The sequence below is a fragment of the Ovis aries genome, chromosome 3 (assembly GCF_016772045.2).
Source record: "Ovis aries strain OAR_USU_Benz2616 breed Rambouillet chromosome 3, ARS-UI_Ramb_v3.0, whole genome shotgun sequence".
NCBI classification, from domain to species: Eukaryota; Metazoa; Chordata; class Mammalia; order Artiodactyla; family Bovidae; genus Ovis; species Ovis aries.
Genome location: NC_056056.1, coordinates 162,918,519 through 162,937,407, shown reverse-complemented (window position 1 = coordinate 162,937,407; position 18,889 = coordinate 162,918,519). Strand labels below are relative to the sequence as shown.

The window sequence follows — 18,889 nt, the reverse complement described above, 5'->3', positions numbered from 1 at the left end:
AGATGAGGGGAGGAGTCGTGGGTGGGGAAGTTCCCCCGGAGAAGGAAATGCCAACCTACTCCAGTATTCTTACCTGAGAAACCCAATGGACAGAGCCTGAAGGGCTAGTCTTTGGGGTCCCAAAGACTTGGACATGACTGAGAGCCTAACGCTTTTAAGATAAGCAGTGAATATTTTAAATGCTCTAAAAGCTACTTTAAAATTTCACTATTTTACTATAGTGTTGAGGATTACTTCATAGGATTGTTAGGAAGGTAAAAGCCAACTTAATGTTACTATTAAATTTTTTGATAGAATTTCTGCTTAATAGTGATCTGGGAGGCTTTCAGTGCATTCCATTTACCTTCAGAAGAAAGGGCCCATAATAGCCAACTGTGGTCTTAGATAAGTAAAACATTCTGACTACTCCCCTTTCTTTCCCAGCAAGCCTACCGACTTATAACTGTTAATCGTTAGCCAAAGATGTGCTTTCTTTCTTTGGGTTTCTTTATAAACTGGGCAAGTTTGAAGATGGAAACTAGTTCTGTGCCCTTTGTTTCTACAATTTTCATACATGGATGAGTTGGCAAATCAGAGTTAGAGAAGTTAATTGTCTTTGAGCATGTTTCTGCTATTTTCAAGAACCAGACATTGTTATATACAAGCACAATATATTCTGTATTTTATGGGCGGTTACACCAGTTTTTATCAAGGGCTCTAATATTAAAGCATTAAAATGCTTTAATGCTAAAACATCTTTTATTGAACGGGTAATCCCAGTCTTTCTCCTCTCATTCTAAGTACTTAAGATGGACTAACGAGTCTTTAGTAATTCTTTATTCAGGAGTTTTAATTGACCAGTCACTGTTTTCCAAAAAGACTTAACAATATATAGCAAACAGAAGTTCAACAGAGGAATTTTACACCAATAGTCTTTAATTTTTTCTTAAAAAATTAGAAAAGGGAAAGAAATGCAAAGCATTTCAGTGTGTTGACTGTATTACACAATCTGTTTTATATAAGTCAAAAGAAAAAAGAAAAAAAAGACTGTGGCTATGGTGAAAACAATGTTATAGGTAATGCAAAGAAAGGAAAATTTTCATACCCCACGGAAAGCACCAGCCTGAAAGCCTGCTTCTTAATGTTTCTCAAAAGACAATGTAAACCAGAATGACTTGTTTTTAGTCTGGCTATAAAATCAGGCAAAAGTAATCTGACATTTCAGAATCTATCATATGAAATCAAATATGGAAGAAATGAAACCTTTAAAATTAAATTTAAGTGTCTGGAGATATACAAAGTCCAAGTGTTTCGACAAGTACCAAAAGTTTTATGCTGGTGAAGTGGTTTTTCTAAATTGCTTAGAAAATTATTCTCTGAGGGAAGAAGTTAGGAGCTACAATTACCAACACTTGTAAAAAATACTAGGCTCTAATATTGTAACAGTATTAAGTCATATCTTTTGAAGTAAAGTTATAGTAGGTTTAGATGCCCATTTTAAAATGATTTTTTAAAAGACAGGGAGTGGGGTGTGGCCTGACCAATAAAAATATCAGTGAACAAAATGAGGAAGTTACTGAATATACACTCCAGGTATAATTAACTTAAGTGTTAATTAAGAACTTAAGAACAAAACCCTCATACACCTAGAAATATGGAGGTTGAATCTGGTGAGCTGACATTAAAGTCTTGGTCATATTACTACTCACTTCTATATATGGCAACTACTAGAAGTTAGTACCTGTATAAGTAATCTTAGAATTATAATATTAAATTTTACAGATTAATCTGCATTCACTTATATCCTCCCATTATTGCTCCTTTCAGGAATCTGAACATTCTCCTTTGGTGGTTTCCTGAATCTTTTCAACATAATTATTTATCAAGAAAAGGAAATTTAGCTTTGAGCATTAAGACACATACACAGTTCTGCTACATTTATTAAATGGCTCTTGAAGTATTTGATTCTTGGTTGATGGTAGACGATAATCCATATTCATATAGGAGCTGTTGTCTTCAGAAGTCTTTTTGTAAATCTAAAATAGGATATACTTTTATCAAGGATAGTAAAGGAAAACAAAGCTCATTTATTTCACATTCTGATTTGCTTAATGTTTCCATTAAATTCACATCATGCATAAAGATTTGCTTTCACATTTGCTGAAGCCCACATTATAGGCTGAGTTAGTACAGAACGAGAATACAAAGGACTTAATATGCCCCATTGGAATGGCAGCTTCAATGAGGCTTTCCAAGTTCAGAGTCATCACTGTTCATTCAACAAGCACGTATTTGAGTGTCTGCTATGAGTAGAGCATTATCTTAGGCACTGCTATTTAATCATCACACGTTTTATTAAAAAATGAAGTGGAAAAGGGGCTTGCATTTCTATAACATTGCCAATTTTCTATGGTATTCATCAATCTCTTGAATAATACTCACTACTGATTTTTTTCCTTTTGCTTTACACATATGCTTGGGTGTCTCCTAGTCAAAGAACTTGATAAGCTCATTGAAACTTTCCTCTTGCTTGGCTTCTGTGACACTTATACTTAGATCTTTCAGCTTCCCCCAAAAATCATTACCAAGTTCAAGGATGGCTCTAGTATTTGCACTTTTTGGAGATCTCCAGCTCTGTTGTCCTAATACTAACAGCTCATTCTATTCCCTGTTTCTCCCCAGATACTGCTAGATTTATCTTTTTAGATACAACTACAAATCATGACACTCCCTTCCTCAAAAACCTTTAATTGCTTCCCTGTTCATGTGAATTAAACTCAAATTCCCAAGTCTGAAATTAAAGGCAATCTACACTGTGGCTTCTTTGAATTTTTATCGCATCACTTCCTGATGCATCTTTTTCCAAATAAGCTATGCTACTTGATGGCCTCTAGAGTGACTTGATGTTTTCCTGCTCTATGCCTTTGTTTCTGCTGTTCCTTTGAGAATGAACAACCTGTCTCCTTTCTCCACTCTTGTATCTTTATCTCATCAAATCTCTGTGGAATTCCTACTCATACCTCAAGGCATGATATAATGGCACTGGGGACTAGAATTCATACAGTAGTTCACTGAGTAGAGTTAAATGCCATTCTTTTCTTTTTTTTTTCATTCTTTTCATATAAAATCTTCCTAGGTTCTCTCAGTCAGACGAGACCTCTATCGCTTTTTTAGCATTTTATACTTTTTTTGGTATCAGTTAGTACTCCCTAAGGGCAGGGAGCCATGGTGTGGAATTCATCCTTGTATAATTCATTTTTATTTTTCTCATAGAACCTGACATATAGAAAGTGTTATATGAGTATGTGCTGAATTGAATTAAGGGACCTCAGTTTTCAAAACACTAAAGATAGTAAGATAAACTAGTAACTTTTCTTGAGAGGGCAAAGATTAGAGCTCTTAAAATTGTTCACTTGTTAGATGTTTTAAACTGCCCATACTAAGATCAAAATAGCTATAAGGGAAAGGTGTAGAATCTTACCACTCTTCTTGAGAAGTTCTCCTTTTCGGGATTTATCCAGGTTTTCAAGAAACTGCTCAAAAATTTTTACAAAAGGAGCTAGACTGGTCTTCTTATAATCTAAATTATGAAGACCATGAGTTATAATTAGCATTTTGGCAGCAAGAATAACATAATGTATAACTTTTAGTCTCTTGTAAAAATTCTATAGAATGGTACTGTCCAAAATGTATAATTTAAAACACTCTAGTAGCCACATTAAAAAGGTGAAATTAATTTTAATAGTATATTTTATTTAACCCATTATATCTAAAATATTTCAACATATGATAAAAAGTGAGTGAAGTTGCTCAGTTGTGTCCGACTTTTGCGACCCCGTGGACTGTAGCCTACCAGGCTCCTCCATCCATGGGATTTTCCAGGCAAGAATACTGGAGTGGGTTGCCATTAAAGATTGAAATATTTTACATTCTTTCATATTAAGTCTTTCAAATCTAGTATTTTGTACTTAAAGTATAACTTAATTTATTAACAGATACTATATTATCATATCATTGGAAATACTTGATCTAGATTTAAATTATAGTATATGTAGGTAAAAAAGCAAGCTCATAGAACTAATTTTTCTAACATGCTTAAAAGTTTTCCAATAATTGAATCAGTTATCAGTTTTTAAGCTTAAATTAATTAAAATTAAGAAAACAAAACAAAACCCTGTTCTTTAGTTATACTAGCCACATTTCAAATGCCTAATAGCCACATATGGCTAATATATTATAGACAGTGCTGCTCTAAAACATCCAAACCATATATATATAACTACTCTAGTAGTCAGGCTTTCTGGTATTAGACCAGCATCATCTACTGCTATGTATTAAGTCCCACCAAACACTCCTTTCTTTGGAAATTGTGGCTTCAATAATAAATAGTTTTACCAACAGATCAAAACACTGAACATGTCAAGTGGGGGCCATACCTTCTAGAAACAATCAGAAGTTTATAGTCACATGCATTAAGTACAGGTATTCTTTGATTTATAAAGTCTTAAAAATGTACATAAAACTTTGAATACAGAATCATAATCATCCATTTAATTATACAATCAATAATTAATACCCAAAGGAAGGGAAAAAATCTAATTAAGATCAAGATGAGATTTGGATTTTATCTGCATGGAATTAAGAATACTCATAATAGTTTACTAAAAAGAATTTAAAGGAAAAAAAAGAAAAGAAAAGGAACCAGGGACTTCTCTGGTGGTCCAGTGGTTAAGACCCCATGCTTCCACTGCAGGGTAGGGTTCCATCCCTGGTCAGGGAACTAAGATCCCACATGCCATAATTATATATTGAGTACTATGCTAAATTATAAAAAAGTATAATCCATACATACTACTTCATCTCAAGAAATTTTTATGTTTTAAAATATTTATTTATTTATTTGGGCCACTCTGTGAGGCTTGCAGGATCTTAGTTCCCTGACCAGGGATGGAACCTGGGCTCCTTGCAGTGGAGGTATGGAATCCTAACCACTGGACCATCAGGGAATTCCTTCAAGAAGCTTTCAAAAGAACTGGAAAAACAATTCCTCTATGTAGTAACAGAAGACAACATATAATTAAAGGCCAAACAGGCATACGGATAATTTTGTGTCCAAAGAACTGACCAATCACAGTTGACTGAGGTAGCTATGAACTGGGTCTTAGAAAAAAGATTTAATTAGATAGTCAGTGAGGAAGGTAGAGAACATACCAGTATTTGGGAAGCAGAAAGGAAGGAACAAATGGTACTAATATGAAAATGGACAAAAGTTTAGAATCATAGAAATTAAAGAAATAATAAGAACTTATATATATCACCTATGCCAGCCTCCCACCTCATCTAAAGCATCCCTGACTTACTCACGGCTAATAGCCTGTATGAATACTTGAAAGAGCAGTTTATTTCCGAACAGATATTTATTATAAAGCTTCTCCTTATAGGGAGCCAAAACTTGCTTTCTTAAAACCTCTGAATAAAATAAAAAGATGTCCACAAAGAGATACTATTAAATTTATTATTCTTTTATTATTAAATTTAAAAAGTTGTGTTAAAAGTAATTTGCTAAAAAAAAAAAAAGTAAAATAGTATTAACAGGTTTTTGTGGAAAAAAATAGCAGCTCCCTGCTAACCTTTCCATCTTCTTGAATGGCAACTACTTTTTTCTTTTCTAGCACTTACTTCTAAAAATGAATACTTCCATTTTTACTTAGAAATTTAAGGCCATTCTTCCTAGGTCCATGGCTTTTTTGTGGGGAGGGACTGTAGGAAGGGGTCTGAAAGCTCTTAAGATCTTCTCTTAATTCTGTTAAATTTCAAAACGATGTGCCTTGGTGTAGGCATATCATTCTCATTATGCTGAGCCCTTTTAACAAAGGGCTCATTTCTGGGATGTTTTCATATATAATTTTGGCAATTTTTTCCCTCCCTATTTTATTTGTTCTTTTTCTGTCAGATATTAGACCTCCTGAATCAGTCTTTAATTTTATCTTTTTCCTCCTTAAAAAACATAACTAACTTGTCTTTTTTTTTTTTTTTTCACTACTTTCTAGGAAGTCTCCTCTTTTCTTTTCCAGCCCTTCCAGTGAAAGTTTTATTCTAACGATTATGTTTTTGATTTCTAAGACCTCTTTCTTATTCTGAATGTTTTTTTCCCCATAGCATTCTGGTCTTGCTTCATGGATACACTGTCTTCTCTTAATCTCTGAGGAGATCAGTTTTTTTAAAAAAAGGTTTCCTCTGTTCCTTGCATTGTTTATTTTCCCTGAGTTCTTTTTTTTTCCAGTTTATTATTTTCCAGTTTATTTGTTAGAGACTTTTGTCCATTATTTTAAACAGAATGCTTGTAATCATTCTATAAATATTGATGGAGGAATGTACCTTGTTTATGTTAGAGCTGAAATATATGAAGTGACATTTGAGCTTGGATTCTGAAAGCAAGGTAGCAACATTTGACTAAAAAGATCAATCAGAGATCTGTTCTGCCCATTACAGTAGTCACGAGTCACATGAGGCTATTTAAATTAAATGAAGCTAAAAATTCAGTTTCTCACATTTCAAGTTCTCAAAAGTCATGTATAAAGGCTAGTGATTACCATTTGGACAGTGCATGACATTTTCATCATAGAAAGTAGTGTTGAACTATTGCTATAGTGTCTCTTGGGTATTGGTATAAGATTTGACTTTCACTAACTCAGGGAGATGGTGATGAACAGGGAGGCCTGGCGTGCTGCAATTCATGGGGTCGCAAAGAGTCGGACACGACTGAGCGACTGAACTGAACTGAACAGGCCGTTTTATATTCCCATCTCTTTCAAATTATTGGATATACAATTCAGTTACAGTTTAGACATATATTTAACATAACACTCATCTGGATACAAAAATAAGTAGAGAACGAAATACTGCATACATGGTAGTTGTTAAGTAGATAGTTATTGAATCTAAGACTGTGAGATTCAAACAACTGTCAAAATCAATTGACAATTTAATCTTTCAGTATAGATCCTGGCATTAAATGTTATTTTGTAAATATCTGTAGACTCACATTGGATTCAACAGCACCATTTGGGCAACTGATGAAGGAGAGAAACATTGTGATCATATTATTTGCTACTGAGCTGGTTTCAGGATAAATAATGATCCATTCTGGTCTGAATCCAAGGCAAATTAATTACTGAGTCACAGAAAGACGTCAATATAAAAAGATTATGTTAAAGTGAGACTTCAATATACTAACCTACCTCTGGTTCTGTGTTTAATATCAGATTCAGCTCCATTCTCTTTTTCTTCTTTAGTAGAAATAACATCCAACTCATGGCAAATGGAACTACAAATAATAGAAGATAATTTAAAAGTTGATTCTTGGTCAATATTACCCAGTGTATGAAAGCACATGAATCTCACAAGATTTTCTGTGAAAAAAATGTGGCCAAATGAATTTGGGATATTCTAAACATCATACTCTCTTTCTGGAGTTTTCCATGCATGTTAGCATATTAAAGACTAGGAAATTTTGCTTAAGTCAACACTTCTCAAACTTATTTGAACTTTTTTTTTTTGCATAATAGTAGCTGAAAAATTTGTGTTCTGTAGAACTCACGAGGAAATGCTCTTCTGGAAGGGCACCATCATACAGCCTCAGAGAAGCTGCCTCTCCAGAAGGGATCTAATCCAATTTACTTCACATTTACAAGTCACAAACAAAAAAGGAGTGATCAGTGATCTGGAACATACCTTATGGTTGGAACAGTAAATGGATCAAACTGATCCACTTTCTGTAAGTCAATAGGCACAGAAATGCGACCTGTGAAAAACAAAAAATTATAAGCTGAATATTGTACAATACAAATAATTATAGGCTGTGTCCTATGAGTTATTTTTGGCTAAAACTTTAAGGCTTAGAAAGAGGGTTACACTAATCTGTTAAGAATATTTATTTAGAAATATAAAAGTACTTTCGGGACTTCCCTGGAGGTCCAATGGTTAAGACTCCACACTTCCGATGCAGGGGGTATGATTCTCTTCCTGCCTAGGGAACTAAGATCCCACATGCCATGTGGCCAAAAAGTTTCAAAAAATACATAAACAGAATAAAATTGGGTCTTAAAAAAAAGTACTTTCATATTAGTGCCTTTTATTTCTCTAAAAACACCAAAAAATAGATGTGAAAGACTGCTGAGCTATTACCTAGTTGCTCTTATATCCATTTTGATTTCTGTTTTTCTCTTCCCTATATCCTCCAATATGTACGTACGGAACAATCTCAAATTTAGTGAGTCCTGAAGATGGAACACAAAATAGATGGAAGTAGTTTACTTCATTACTTTAATTTGCTGAAATCAAAACAGACACCTATGTGTTGAGCATCTTTGGAAATAATATAAATGACATATTACCCTTTTACAAAATCCACATCTGGGACATGAGGATAAAATTCATATCTGAAAAATGAGATAATGAATTTAAAGAATGGCAGGTGACTAACAAAATAATTAAGGAAATTGAGAGTTACGGGTAGAAGGCAGAGTGAAAAGACTATAGCCATTTAATGGGAAAAAGATATAATAAAAATGTATACTTACGAGTGAATGTAATTAGTTACTCAAATCTTGAATATTAAATAAGGGGAATACTCACTGAAGCTTTAGAATATTAAGAGAAACATTAAGAAACATTAAGCTTGTTACCAAAATAAACTAAAAACACATAACTGGCAGATTTGAAAAGGGGCTATATAAATGTATATACTACAGAGTCATTGTAGACTATTAAAGAAAACTAGGCAATGTGGGAGTACTGAATATGTGACAGACACTTTTCTAAGTATTTAACCTTTTAGATCTTCACCATAAACCACTGAGGTATCTACTGTACAGATGTTAAAACCAAGGGTCATTTGCTTAACTTCCCACGGCAAGTGGCAGAGTTGAATTGTTGACACTAAAAAGGATAACTAGATACTTCTAATTGTGTCCTCTAGTTGGATGGAGCAAAGTTTATGCCACTGTATCTACTATCATACTTATTGTAAAGTCAGTTTTAGTCCATCAAATCTTATCCAGAAGAGTGAAAGAAGAAAGCTAAATCTATTGAAAAAGACCTGAGGGAGGCAGCATAGTGGAAAGAGCATGGAATGGAGTATAGTTGCCTTACAGTGTTGTTAATTTCTGCTGTACAGCAAAAGGAACTAGTTCTATGCATACATTACATATACCGCTCCCCTCTTTAAGAGTTCCTTCTCATTTAAGTTACCACAGATAACTGGTACAGGTTCCTGAGCTATACAGTCGGTTCCCATTATTTATTTACATAGTAGAGTATATATGTCAATCCCAATCTCCCAATTCATGCCACCCCCTGCCTCCACCTTGGTAACCAGAAGTCTGTCCTCTACATCTGTGATTCTATTTCTAAAAAGCATGGAACTTTGAGTCTTAAGAACTGAACTCTGTTATCAGTTCTGACATAATTTTTTTATTTTTGGCCACACTACGAGGCTTGTGGGATCTTAGTTCCCCGAATGGCAATAGAACCTGGTCCCCATTAGTGAAAGTGCCAAGTCCTAACCTCCCTGGATCACACCAGGGAATTCCCCAAAATTTGTTTTAAGACTGTGGACAAATCACTTTAACCTCTCGAGCCACTGTTTTCTCATCTGAACAATATGTGCTGCTGTTCTATGATTTTTAAGTTCCTCTCCAACTCTACTTCTAACGCTGAACCTTAGAAACCCAACTGAAAATTATTTACATAGTGGAAACTCATTGAATACCTACTAACTGACAATGGAAAAATAAGTTAATTCAGATACTAGCTGACAGAACAATTCTTCAAGCTTTACTATTTCAGACATTCACACTCAGTGACATGCTTTCTATAACAAAAAATAACTTTGATTTTTCTTTTGTTCTTAATTTTTTAAAAAATAGTACCTGTTTTAGGATGAACACTAAAAGGGCTCTTCAGTAAATGATTGATTCCTTTGCTAACATTGATATCCAGTCGTGGAAAACAATACTGGAGCATGATCTCCCACTCAAGCCAGGGTCCACATTTGTCGTTTTTGTTGTTTTTCTAAAAACAGATGTAAGTCCAGCATGAGGATCAGTAGGAACTTTTGAAGATTTCTTTAAGGTGGTGAAAAAATGATCTTCAACCATCTTTAACTTAGTAAGTGAAAAAATGATAATTTAATTAAGAATTGCATTATTGTATTTGTAATACAGATTTCAATGGAATATACCTGATATTTGTTGATGGTGTTCTTCAAATTCTCCCAACGCTGAAGTGAATTGCTATGCCTTTGGAAGCCTTGTTGAAGTTCATCACGCATTGGTGATGGATCATTAAGGAACATACTCATTTAGGGTACATCAATGAACAACTTATTTTCAATGTGTATTACCACAAGGATATCTAAAGACTACATAGAAAGTAATTATTATTTTCTAAAATACACATATTAAACACAAAACCTTAGAAAAATTCCCCTGTTAAATTGTATTAGGTACGACAGAAAGAATGCCAAAATAGCTTTAAGGTTTAAGGTAAAACTGGTTCGTGATCTGTATATATTTTGATGATCATTTTGTATCCGTTAAGTAGTCACTAATTTTAGGAGGATCAGCTTCCAAAATGAGGAAATTTATTTACAAAACAGCCTCGCTTCTTACTGTATTCCAGACTAGAGATTTTAAAAAAAAATGCAGAAATACAGGAGATGTTTTGTGTAAAAAAGATTAAAACTATATAAGTACATGAGAACATGCAGGTAGAACAAATTTATAATATCACAGGTCAGTACAAGTAGCTCACATAGAAATGGACTTGGGAAAGGATATTTTCAGGAACAAGGGCTAAAATTTTATCCCAGCTTTCTTTATTCTCAAGAATATCTTGATCAACTAAGGCATATTGTTCAAAGTATTTTTTAATTATGTTTATAGATTTTCTGTAGGAACAATAATAACAAAGTCCCAACACTATTAGTGACATATATGGCACACGGCTTTTGTTCACTAGGGAGGCTAGTACTTATTTTCACTGAATTTCTAGAACTTAACTAGATAAAATGGGAATTATACCTCTTCACAGGGTTATGAGAGTTAAATGAAACACTCTAAGGGGAAAGAACCTAGCAAAGTACTTGGCTTAGACTAGATATTCAAGAAATGTTTACTTCTTAAATCCCACAATTTAGAAGGTTCATAGCATCACAGACATGTAACAAGGGCAGAAAGCAACCAAGTCAGGACAATGTAATAATACATCAGTAGTAGGATGTGGGATACAATCAACAGTTTCTATTCTGAATTGCTTGCTTTAGCATCTCAACACTTACAAAGTGCTTTGCAGTTTGAAAATAGACTTTGCATCTACTGTTTTATGTATATATATTTGTACGTTAGGTTACTAGTTTTTATTTCATTATTATTGTTTTTTTGGCTGCACAGCATGCAGCATGCAGGATCTTAGTTCCCCAGTCAGGGACTGAGCCCATGACCCCTGCAGTAGAGGCAGAGAGTCTTAACCACTGGACTGCCAGGGCCCTTCTACTGTTTCATTTAATCTCTGCCACAACTCTGAGATAGATGGAGTAGACACTGTTCTCCCCATACTGATAAGAAACAGAGTCTCTAATATTTTATCAAGGTCATATTAAAGTGGCAGAATAGGGATTCTTACTTCTAATGCAATGCTCTTTCCATTATCCTAGAGAAGTAGTGAATTAAATGGAAAGGGTATGGTCTTTGGGATCAAGCAGACAAGGACATATATGCTGATTTTAATAATTACTTGCATAAAGCCAAACAAATTATACAATCTCTCCACTTATAGATGAGAGATAACCATCATGTATCTAATGCGGTTGTTGTAAAGACCAATAAGAACATTTGTGAAACACCTATCAAGAATACTGGAATGTACAAAACAGACAATTAATTAATTCTGGCTATTATTGTTGTAAAATGCTACCCTGGTGCAGAAAATTGATACAGTAATTCTAAAAGCACATGCAGGTAAATCAGACACAACTTAAACTTCATGGAGTCTTCCCCAACAGACCTGACAAAAGGGTGAATTTTTTCACTTAGGTGAACTTTCTTTTTAACATCTTGACCACCCTGAAAAACAAACCATCAAAAACAAAACAAAACTTCATGTAAGAATCAAAATTTTCTCTAATGTATTCTAAAGATATTGATTAAATTCTGTCAAAGTATAAATCTTGGTTAACTTTACTTGACATACTTGGACCAGAAAAGTAAACTAAACTTCCTTTTGCCACATACAGCAAAATATGAGATATCTTAAAAATGTAACTACTATGATTTTAACTGATCTACTGATAAAATCATTTACTCTGAAATATGAATGCTTAAAAGATAGTTTGCTTTTGTTACTAAACATACAAGGCTGGGTGATGTCTAGCTAATGAAGAAATGTAAACTATCATTAAGAAGACCTTACCTTTACCAGACTCAAATATTCAACTATCCCAGAACGTACTGCAGAGGACAGTTTTCTAACTGATTCATCACAGACCCAACAATGAACACCTCTCCTTCCAGAATATACCCAGAGACGATGTTTAAATCCAAAGTCCTCTGAGGAGGGAAGAAATCATCAGTTTTAAAATAAATTTGTAAATTTCTGGTTCTTGCATATTTCTCTAGCTTGATTTTTTTTTTTACCTCTTATCCACATGTACTCATCTTAACTATACTGCAGTTGACCCTTGAACAAAGTGGGATGCCGACCCTCCCACTAGAAAATCCACATAAAACTTATGGTTGGCCCTCCATAGAAACAGTTCCTTGAACTTCCTGGGTGGCCCAGTGGTTAAGAATCTGCCTGCCAATGCAGGGGACACAAGTTTGATCCTTGGTCAGGGAAAATTCCACATGTCGTGGGGCAGCTAAGCCTGTGTGCCACAACTACTGAGCCTATACTCTGCAATAAGAAAAACCTGCACACTATAACGAAGAATAGCCCTCAACTAGAGAAAGCCCATGTCTAGTGATGAAGACCCAGTGCGGCCAACAAATATGTATGTGTATGGATACACACACACACACACACATATATATATATATAAAAGGACAAGTTCCTCTGCATCAGCAGTTCCTCTATATTTGTGGTTCCACATCTGCAGATTTAACCAACTATGAAGCATATAGTATTGCAGTATTTACTACTGAAAAAAATCTGTATAAGTAGAATTGCGCTGTTCAAACCCATGTTGTTCAAGAGTCAACTGTACATTATTTGTAGTTTCCCATGCTCCCTGAGCTCTTGCTTTCAGTTCTTTACTTATCCTGGTCACTCTGCTAAGAATTTCTTCATGCCCCAGTATTTCCATTTCTCTCCCTGACCAACTGCCATTTCTCTCTAAAGACCCTGGCTAAGAATATTAAAAGAGGTAACACATTTAAAGTGTTTGAAATAGTGCCTGGTACATAATAAGCCTCTTATATAAGTTAGTCATTATCATTCTCATCCTTACCATCACCTCTTCCAGGAAGCCTTTTCTGATCTAATATCTTCCCATTCCTGTATGCACTCCTGCTGTTCTATATCCCCATAGCACCCTGTGCATATTAACACATATGTAATCCTTATTTTTCTTGTTTTCTCCTTAGACTGCATAACTTACTTGAGGTAAGAACTGTTATCTTTCATAGTTCCTCACTTAGGACAGTAACTGGCATGCAAGAATTGCTCAACACATGACTGAACTGGGAAAAAAATTACATGATTTGATCAATAGGTTTATCAAAGTTTTAACTACAACTTTAATCTTTTATTTTCCCATCATATATTTCAAAGAAACATGTCAGAAATTTATGAGACTTGATTATAAAATGGTATAGACAGATTAATATTCAGAAGAAAAAGATTCTTGCACGTGACCCCATTTAGATACTGCTAATACTTGCCTTTCAGTGCTCGGTCGATGATATGTATGGCCATCGTCATGAGGGTCCAGCACTTGGAACATATGTCTGCAGAACTGGGGCAGAATGATCATTACTCACTGTCAGTGATATCACCCACCCTACTAGCAAAGCATGCGGAACTCACCTGCAACATCTCCTCACATCGTCATAGTCTGTCATGTCAATGTCAAACACCAGTTCTTTTTCCTGAGCCTGGAAAGCTCCCAGCTTCACTGTATTGTGTTGATTGGGCTAAAGGGACAAAATATCAATCAGTTTCTGTAAGAGCTGCCACACTGTCATATATGCTTATTTCCTACCTATAAAGAAAAAGGGGCCAAAGAGAAGGAAAGAAACCATATAATGCCAAGTCTGTCAGTGACTGACATAGAAAAGAAGCTCACTGATTTGATCCTATACAGCCAGAAGTGATGCCAGTGTAACTTCCATCTACTAAAAACAAGGTTTGATAAATGTTTTACCATAAGTATGTTTTCTGATCATCCTATTGAGATATAATTGACATAAGACATTGTATAATAAACATTTGTTGATCAGTAGAAATCATAATAAAGCATTTCTAGGTTTCTGATCAGGAAAGGTCCATACAAATAATTAGTAGCCTACTGCAAGATATTTTAAGGACCTTTAGTTGTTATTGGTCATATAAGTAACAAAAATGTGTTTAAAATTTTTCAATAATTCAAAAAGATCTCCCAAGTCAGTCTGGCTCAAGCTCTAAGGAATTTCCTTTGAGGCTATGGACTATCTGGTAAAGAAGGTAGACTGAATGCAAATACTTATTTGGCTTCCTCTAAACCTGCACAAAAATAATTTTTTCTTTTTAAAGATAGGTATAAGTCTTTTTAAAAAGAGAACCAGAGAGGAGACAACACCACCACAATTTTTATAAGGAGATTCAAAAAGCTGAATCTTCAGCTCTCAGTAAAGAAGAACAAGAAGAAACCCAGTTTACATCTCAGAATCTCCAAGTCTTAGGAAAAGGTGACAACAGGTATCTCTGGAGCTGAGATTAAAAACAGGAGGACTGATTATAAATCTATTTACGAAGCAGTTAGTGCTAAACCTACTGTGTGGAGCTAGCTGACTGTGCTTCCATTTCCCTGGCAAAGACACCTGAATCATTACCTGGAGAGCATAAAACAGAGGGTCCCTGGACTGAGAAGGGGAGAGTAGGCACAGCTGAAAAAAGGTTGAACTGTACAGATATTCAGGGGATTAATTAGACATTTACTTGTGGAATGTTGAGACCTAGTTCTCTCCTCTGTACCTTTCCACTGCCACCCCAGGCAGGAGACAGGAAAATTCCTCTCTGAAGACTGACCATGTGTGTCAGGCATTGTTATTAGGCTCTAGGAACAGATCAGTGATCAACTGGAGTTTTCATTCAAGCAAAGACCTAGAGAAACTGACACCAGAGCTTCCCACAATAAAATGGCCCAGATCTCAGCCAGAGCTTCCAATCAGCTCTTTGGTACTCGATTCTTAAATATAAGCAACAAGCAAGAAATTAACAGATATATAAGGAAAACCTCTGATAAAAGTGGAAAAACAGAAAAAAAAAAATGTAACTGTAGATAAAACAGCCTGTGTAACAGAAGAAAATGTAAAAAACTGTCACTGATATCTTCAGCAAGACCAGATATATCAATGAAAAGAGTACAGGATATGTTAGAAAAAAAATGTTCTTGGAAATGAAAACATAATAGCAGAAATGAAAACCTCTGAGGAAATTCCCCAGAAAGCAGAGAAAATGAAAATAAAAATAGGAAGAGAGACTTCCCTGGTGGTACAGTGGCTAAGACTCTGCACTTCCAATACAAGGGGCCCTGGGATTCAATCCCTGGTCAGGGAACTAGATCCTACATGCCACAACTAAAGATTCCATATGCTGCAATGAAGACGGAAGGTTCCTTGTGCCTTAGTTAAGACCCAGCACAGCCGGAAAAAAAAAAAAAAAAAAAGAGGTTGCCTCTTGGGAACAGAAAATAGAGGCAAAAGTAAGAAACCAAAAAAAAAAAAAAAAAAAGAGCCTAATTAATAGTAGTTGATTTTGTAAACTACATGCATATATAGCCAATAAAAACACACAAAGATGATGTATAGATGCCTGTCTGGGCCCAATTTAAATGACACCTTTTCCCCCTTCTGTGCTAGGGAGGAGTTAGAGTGACACCTTGGCTCTTCTACAGAGACTTCAGTTTTAATCTCTGTCCCTAAAAGAGGAGAAACCTGCTCCAAAGTGTTTTCCCTGCCTGCCTTTTCTTACCTCCTCTCCCTTTTGTTTGGGATTTAGAGTCCGAAAACCTGGATTCAAGTCCTATCTCCCTCATTTAGAAATTGTGTAACCTAGGCCAAATTATCTAAGTTCTCTTTTTTAAAAAAGAATAATGAAGAATGATATGAAAAACAAGTTATACAACATGAAAAAAAAGCTCCATACAAAAGCTGTTATTCTATGTGTATCTTTTTCCTACCTGTGTGTATTTTTAAGGAGAGGAAGAAGGGCAATTTTGGGCAATTATGTTGGTTCATTCAACAGATACTTATGATGTACTCTCTCTGCCTGGCAGTATTCTAGGCACTTAGAATGCATCAGTGAGGGGAGAGGGTAGGAGGAAGGGCAGGCTGCAGGCCTCTTTGAGTAAGGACTTGAAGGTGAGAAAAATGAACCAAAAAGATACTTCGGGAAATGGGTTCTAGGCAGTGGAAATTGATTGAGCACAGGTCAGTGTGACAGGAATGGAGTGAGTGAGGGAGAGAGTGGTTTTTACTCTGCGTAAAATGAGAAGCCACTGGAGAATGGTTTTGAGCAGATGAATCATGATGATCTTACTTGTTTTAAAAGGTTCCTTTTGGCTGCCGTGTTGAGAATACAGTCTAGAGTCTACAGGAGCAAAGTGTTAGGAAGTTTTTACAATAATTCAGATAAGAGGTGATGATGATGATAGTAGCACTAGTAGCAGTGGTTAGTAGATATTATTATGGTAGAGTTAAAGAGATTACCTATCGAAACAGATATAGGTGTGAGAGAGGAATCAAGAATGATTCTCTCCAATGTCCTCTGTGTTCAACCATGCTGACTTCTTCATTTCGTCTTTAAAAAATGTTTTTTAATCTATTTGATTGTGCTGGCTCTTCATTGCTACATGGGCTTTCTCTAGTTTCGGTACACGGGGTTCTCATTGGAGTGGTTTCTCCTGTTGAGGTGCATGGGCTCTAGGGCACCTGGGCTTCGGTTTAAGCTCTCAGGATCTAGAGCACAGGCTCATTAGTTGTGGCACACATGCTTAGTTGCTCCATGGCACGTGGGATCTTTCTGGACCAAGGATCGAACCTGTGTCCCCTGCATCCACTGTACCACCAGGAAAGTCCCTCATTTAGTCTTTTAGCCAGATACTGGCTTAAAGTTTTTTTGTCCTAGAGTGAATATAGCCAATCCATTTCTAAATGATTTCCAGTCAGTAAAGTATCAAAGGACATTAAAAAAAAATTTTTTTTTACCTTTACAACTTCCTTACAAAAATGGTTAAAGTGTGGCTCTTCAAATAAAATAAACACTACAAATTTATCTCAAAATGCTAGGGGCACCAACTCTTTCTTGGTTTAAAAAACAACAAACTACATAAAAAAACGATTTCTTACTCTGTGGGAATATACTGCACCAATATCAATCTTGTATGGATTCATTTTCTGCATCTCCTTTTCCAGATCACTTTGGTTGTTGAAGGATTGGTAGCGAATGTAAATATCATCTTTCAATGTGAATGAAAATTCACGATGCTGAAAGTAATTCTTTACCACTGCAAAATAAATGTACACCTTAATTTGGTACTTTATCCAGCTCAGAGCATTAAAACATTAACCAATGAGAAGATATTTTTAGTGAGTCCTCTGTGCTCAACACTATGCTACATGTTAAAAAAAAAAAAGACAAGAGCTAGTTCCTAATTTGAAAGGGTTTACAAAGATGAAGATAAAGATGCAGAAATATTTTCAATATGTAATACCACCCCTCTTTCCTTGGTGGGCACTAATAAATTCAAGAGGGAAGAGTTAAGTACCTCTCCTCTTTTAGAAGATGCCCCCCGGTCCCTGAGCAGATCACGACTTCGCAGCTTCATGCTATGAGCGCTGTACCTACCCCTCCCCCCCCTCCACTCCCCTCCCGCCCCGCGGTTGCAGGTAAACACCAAACGGAAAGTGAGTTCGACCATTTGAGCCGGAAAAATCTCATGGACTGAGGAACTGGTGAGCTAGTTTACAGGGTCGCAAAAAGTCGACATGACTGAGCGACTTAGCACACACTAACACATAGTGGTAGTGGTAGCGGCTATACCTTTCCGTGTGCGGCGTAGGCTGGTCATTACATCCTCTCTCGGCCCATTTACCCCTCAGAGGTGACGGAGAGGGCTGGAGATAAGGGACGAAGGCGCCCAGCCCAACGCCTAGCGCACAGGAGGCACTTCATATTGTCATTCCAGGGTACCCTCCCCAAACCTCCTCACACGCCTTTGCAGACACACTACCAACCCTCTCCCCTGCCTCCATCACCTCCGCCATAGTTGAGCCAGCGATAGTATTGGCCGTAGGGAAAGAGCCTTCGGTAATAAAGCTTAAGCAGCTCGGGCAGCTCGGCAGGATCAAACGCCTCCATGGAACGCAGAATTCAACCCTGAGAGGACTACCGCAAGAATTGGCGGGAACCACACAGGGCGAGCCTGCGCCACTGCGCAGGCGCATCATGGCGCCCTCCGCAGGGGCCGCTGGGAATTGTAGTTCCTATTTGGAGGCTGGCCTGGGCGAGGCCGCTTCTGACCGACTGAGCTTCTATGGTCGCTCAGCTGATAAAGAATCCGCCTGCAAGGGGAGACCGCAGGTTCGATTCCTGGGTCGGGAAGATCCGCTGGAGAAGGGATAGGCTACCCACTCCATTATTCTTGGACTTC

General features: G+C 36.2%; 1 protein-coding gene across 2 annotated transcripts; it reads right to left on the bottom strand.

The window, feature by feature from the left end:
* Positions 1 to 801: 801 nt before the first annotated feature.
* On the bottom strand, positions 802 to 18,673 carry PRIM1 (DNA primase subunit 1). Of its 2 annotated transcripts, XM_004006569.5 has the most exons (13): positions 18,495 to 18,673; positions 17,586 to 17,743; positions 14,065 to 14,171; positions 13,920 to 13,993; positions 12,451 to 12,587; positions 12,046 to 12,104; positions 10,821 to 10,930; positions 10,223 to 10,314; positions 9,912 to 10,053; positions 7,714 to 7,783; positions 7,221 to 7,306; positions 3,461 to 3,559; positions 802 to 2,015 (listed from the first exon to the last, which is right to left on the bottom strand). In XM_004006569.5, the coding sequence occupies exons 1-13, from the start codon at positions 18,595 to 18,597 to the stop codon at positions 1,996 to 1,998; spliced, it is 1,257 nt and encodes a 418-aa protein (XP_004006618.1). In that variant the 5' UTR covers positions 18,598 to 18,673; the 3' UTR covers positions 802 to 1,995. The 2 variants fall into 2 exon arrangements, with proteins under 2 accessions (XP_004006618.1, XP_060268922.1); XM_060412939.1 differs by having other exon boundaries at positions 802 to 3,559.
* Positions 18,674 to 18,889: the final 216 nt, after the last annotated feature.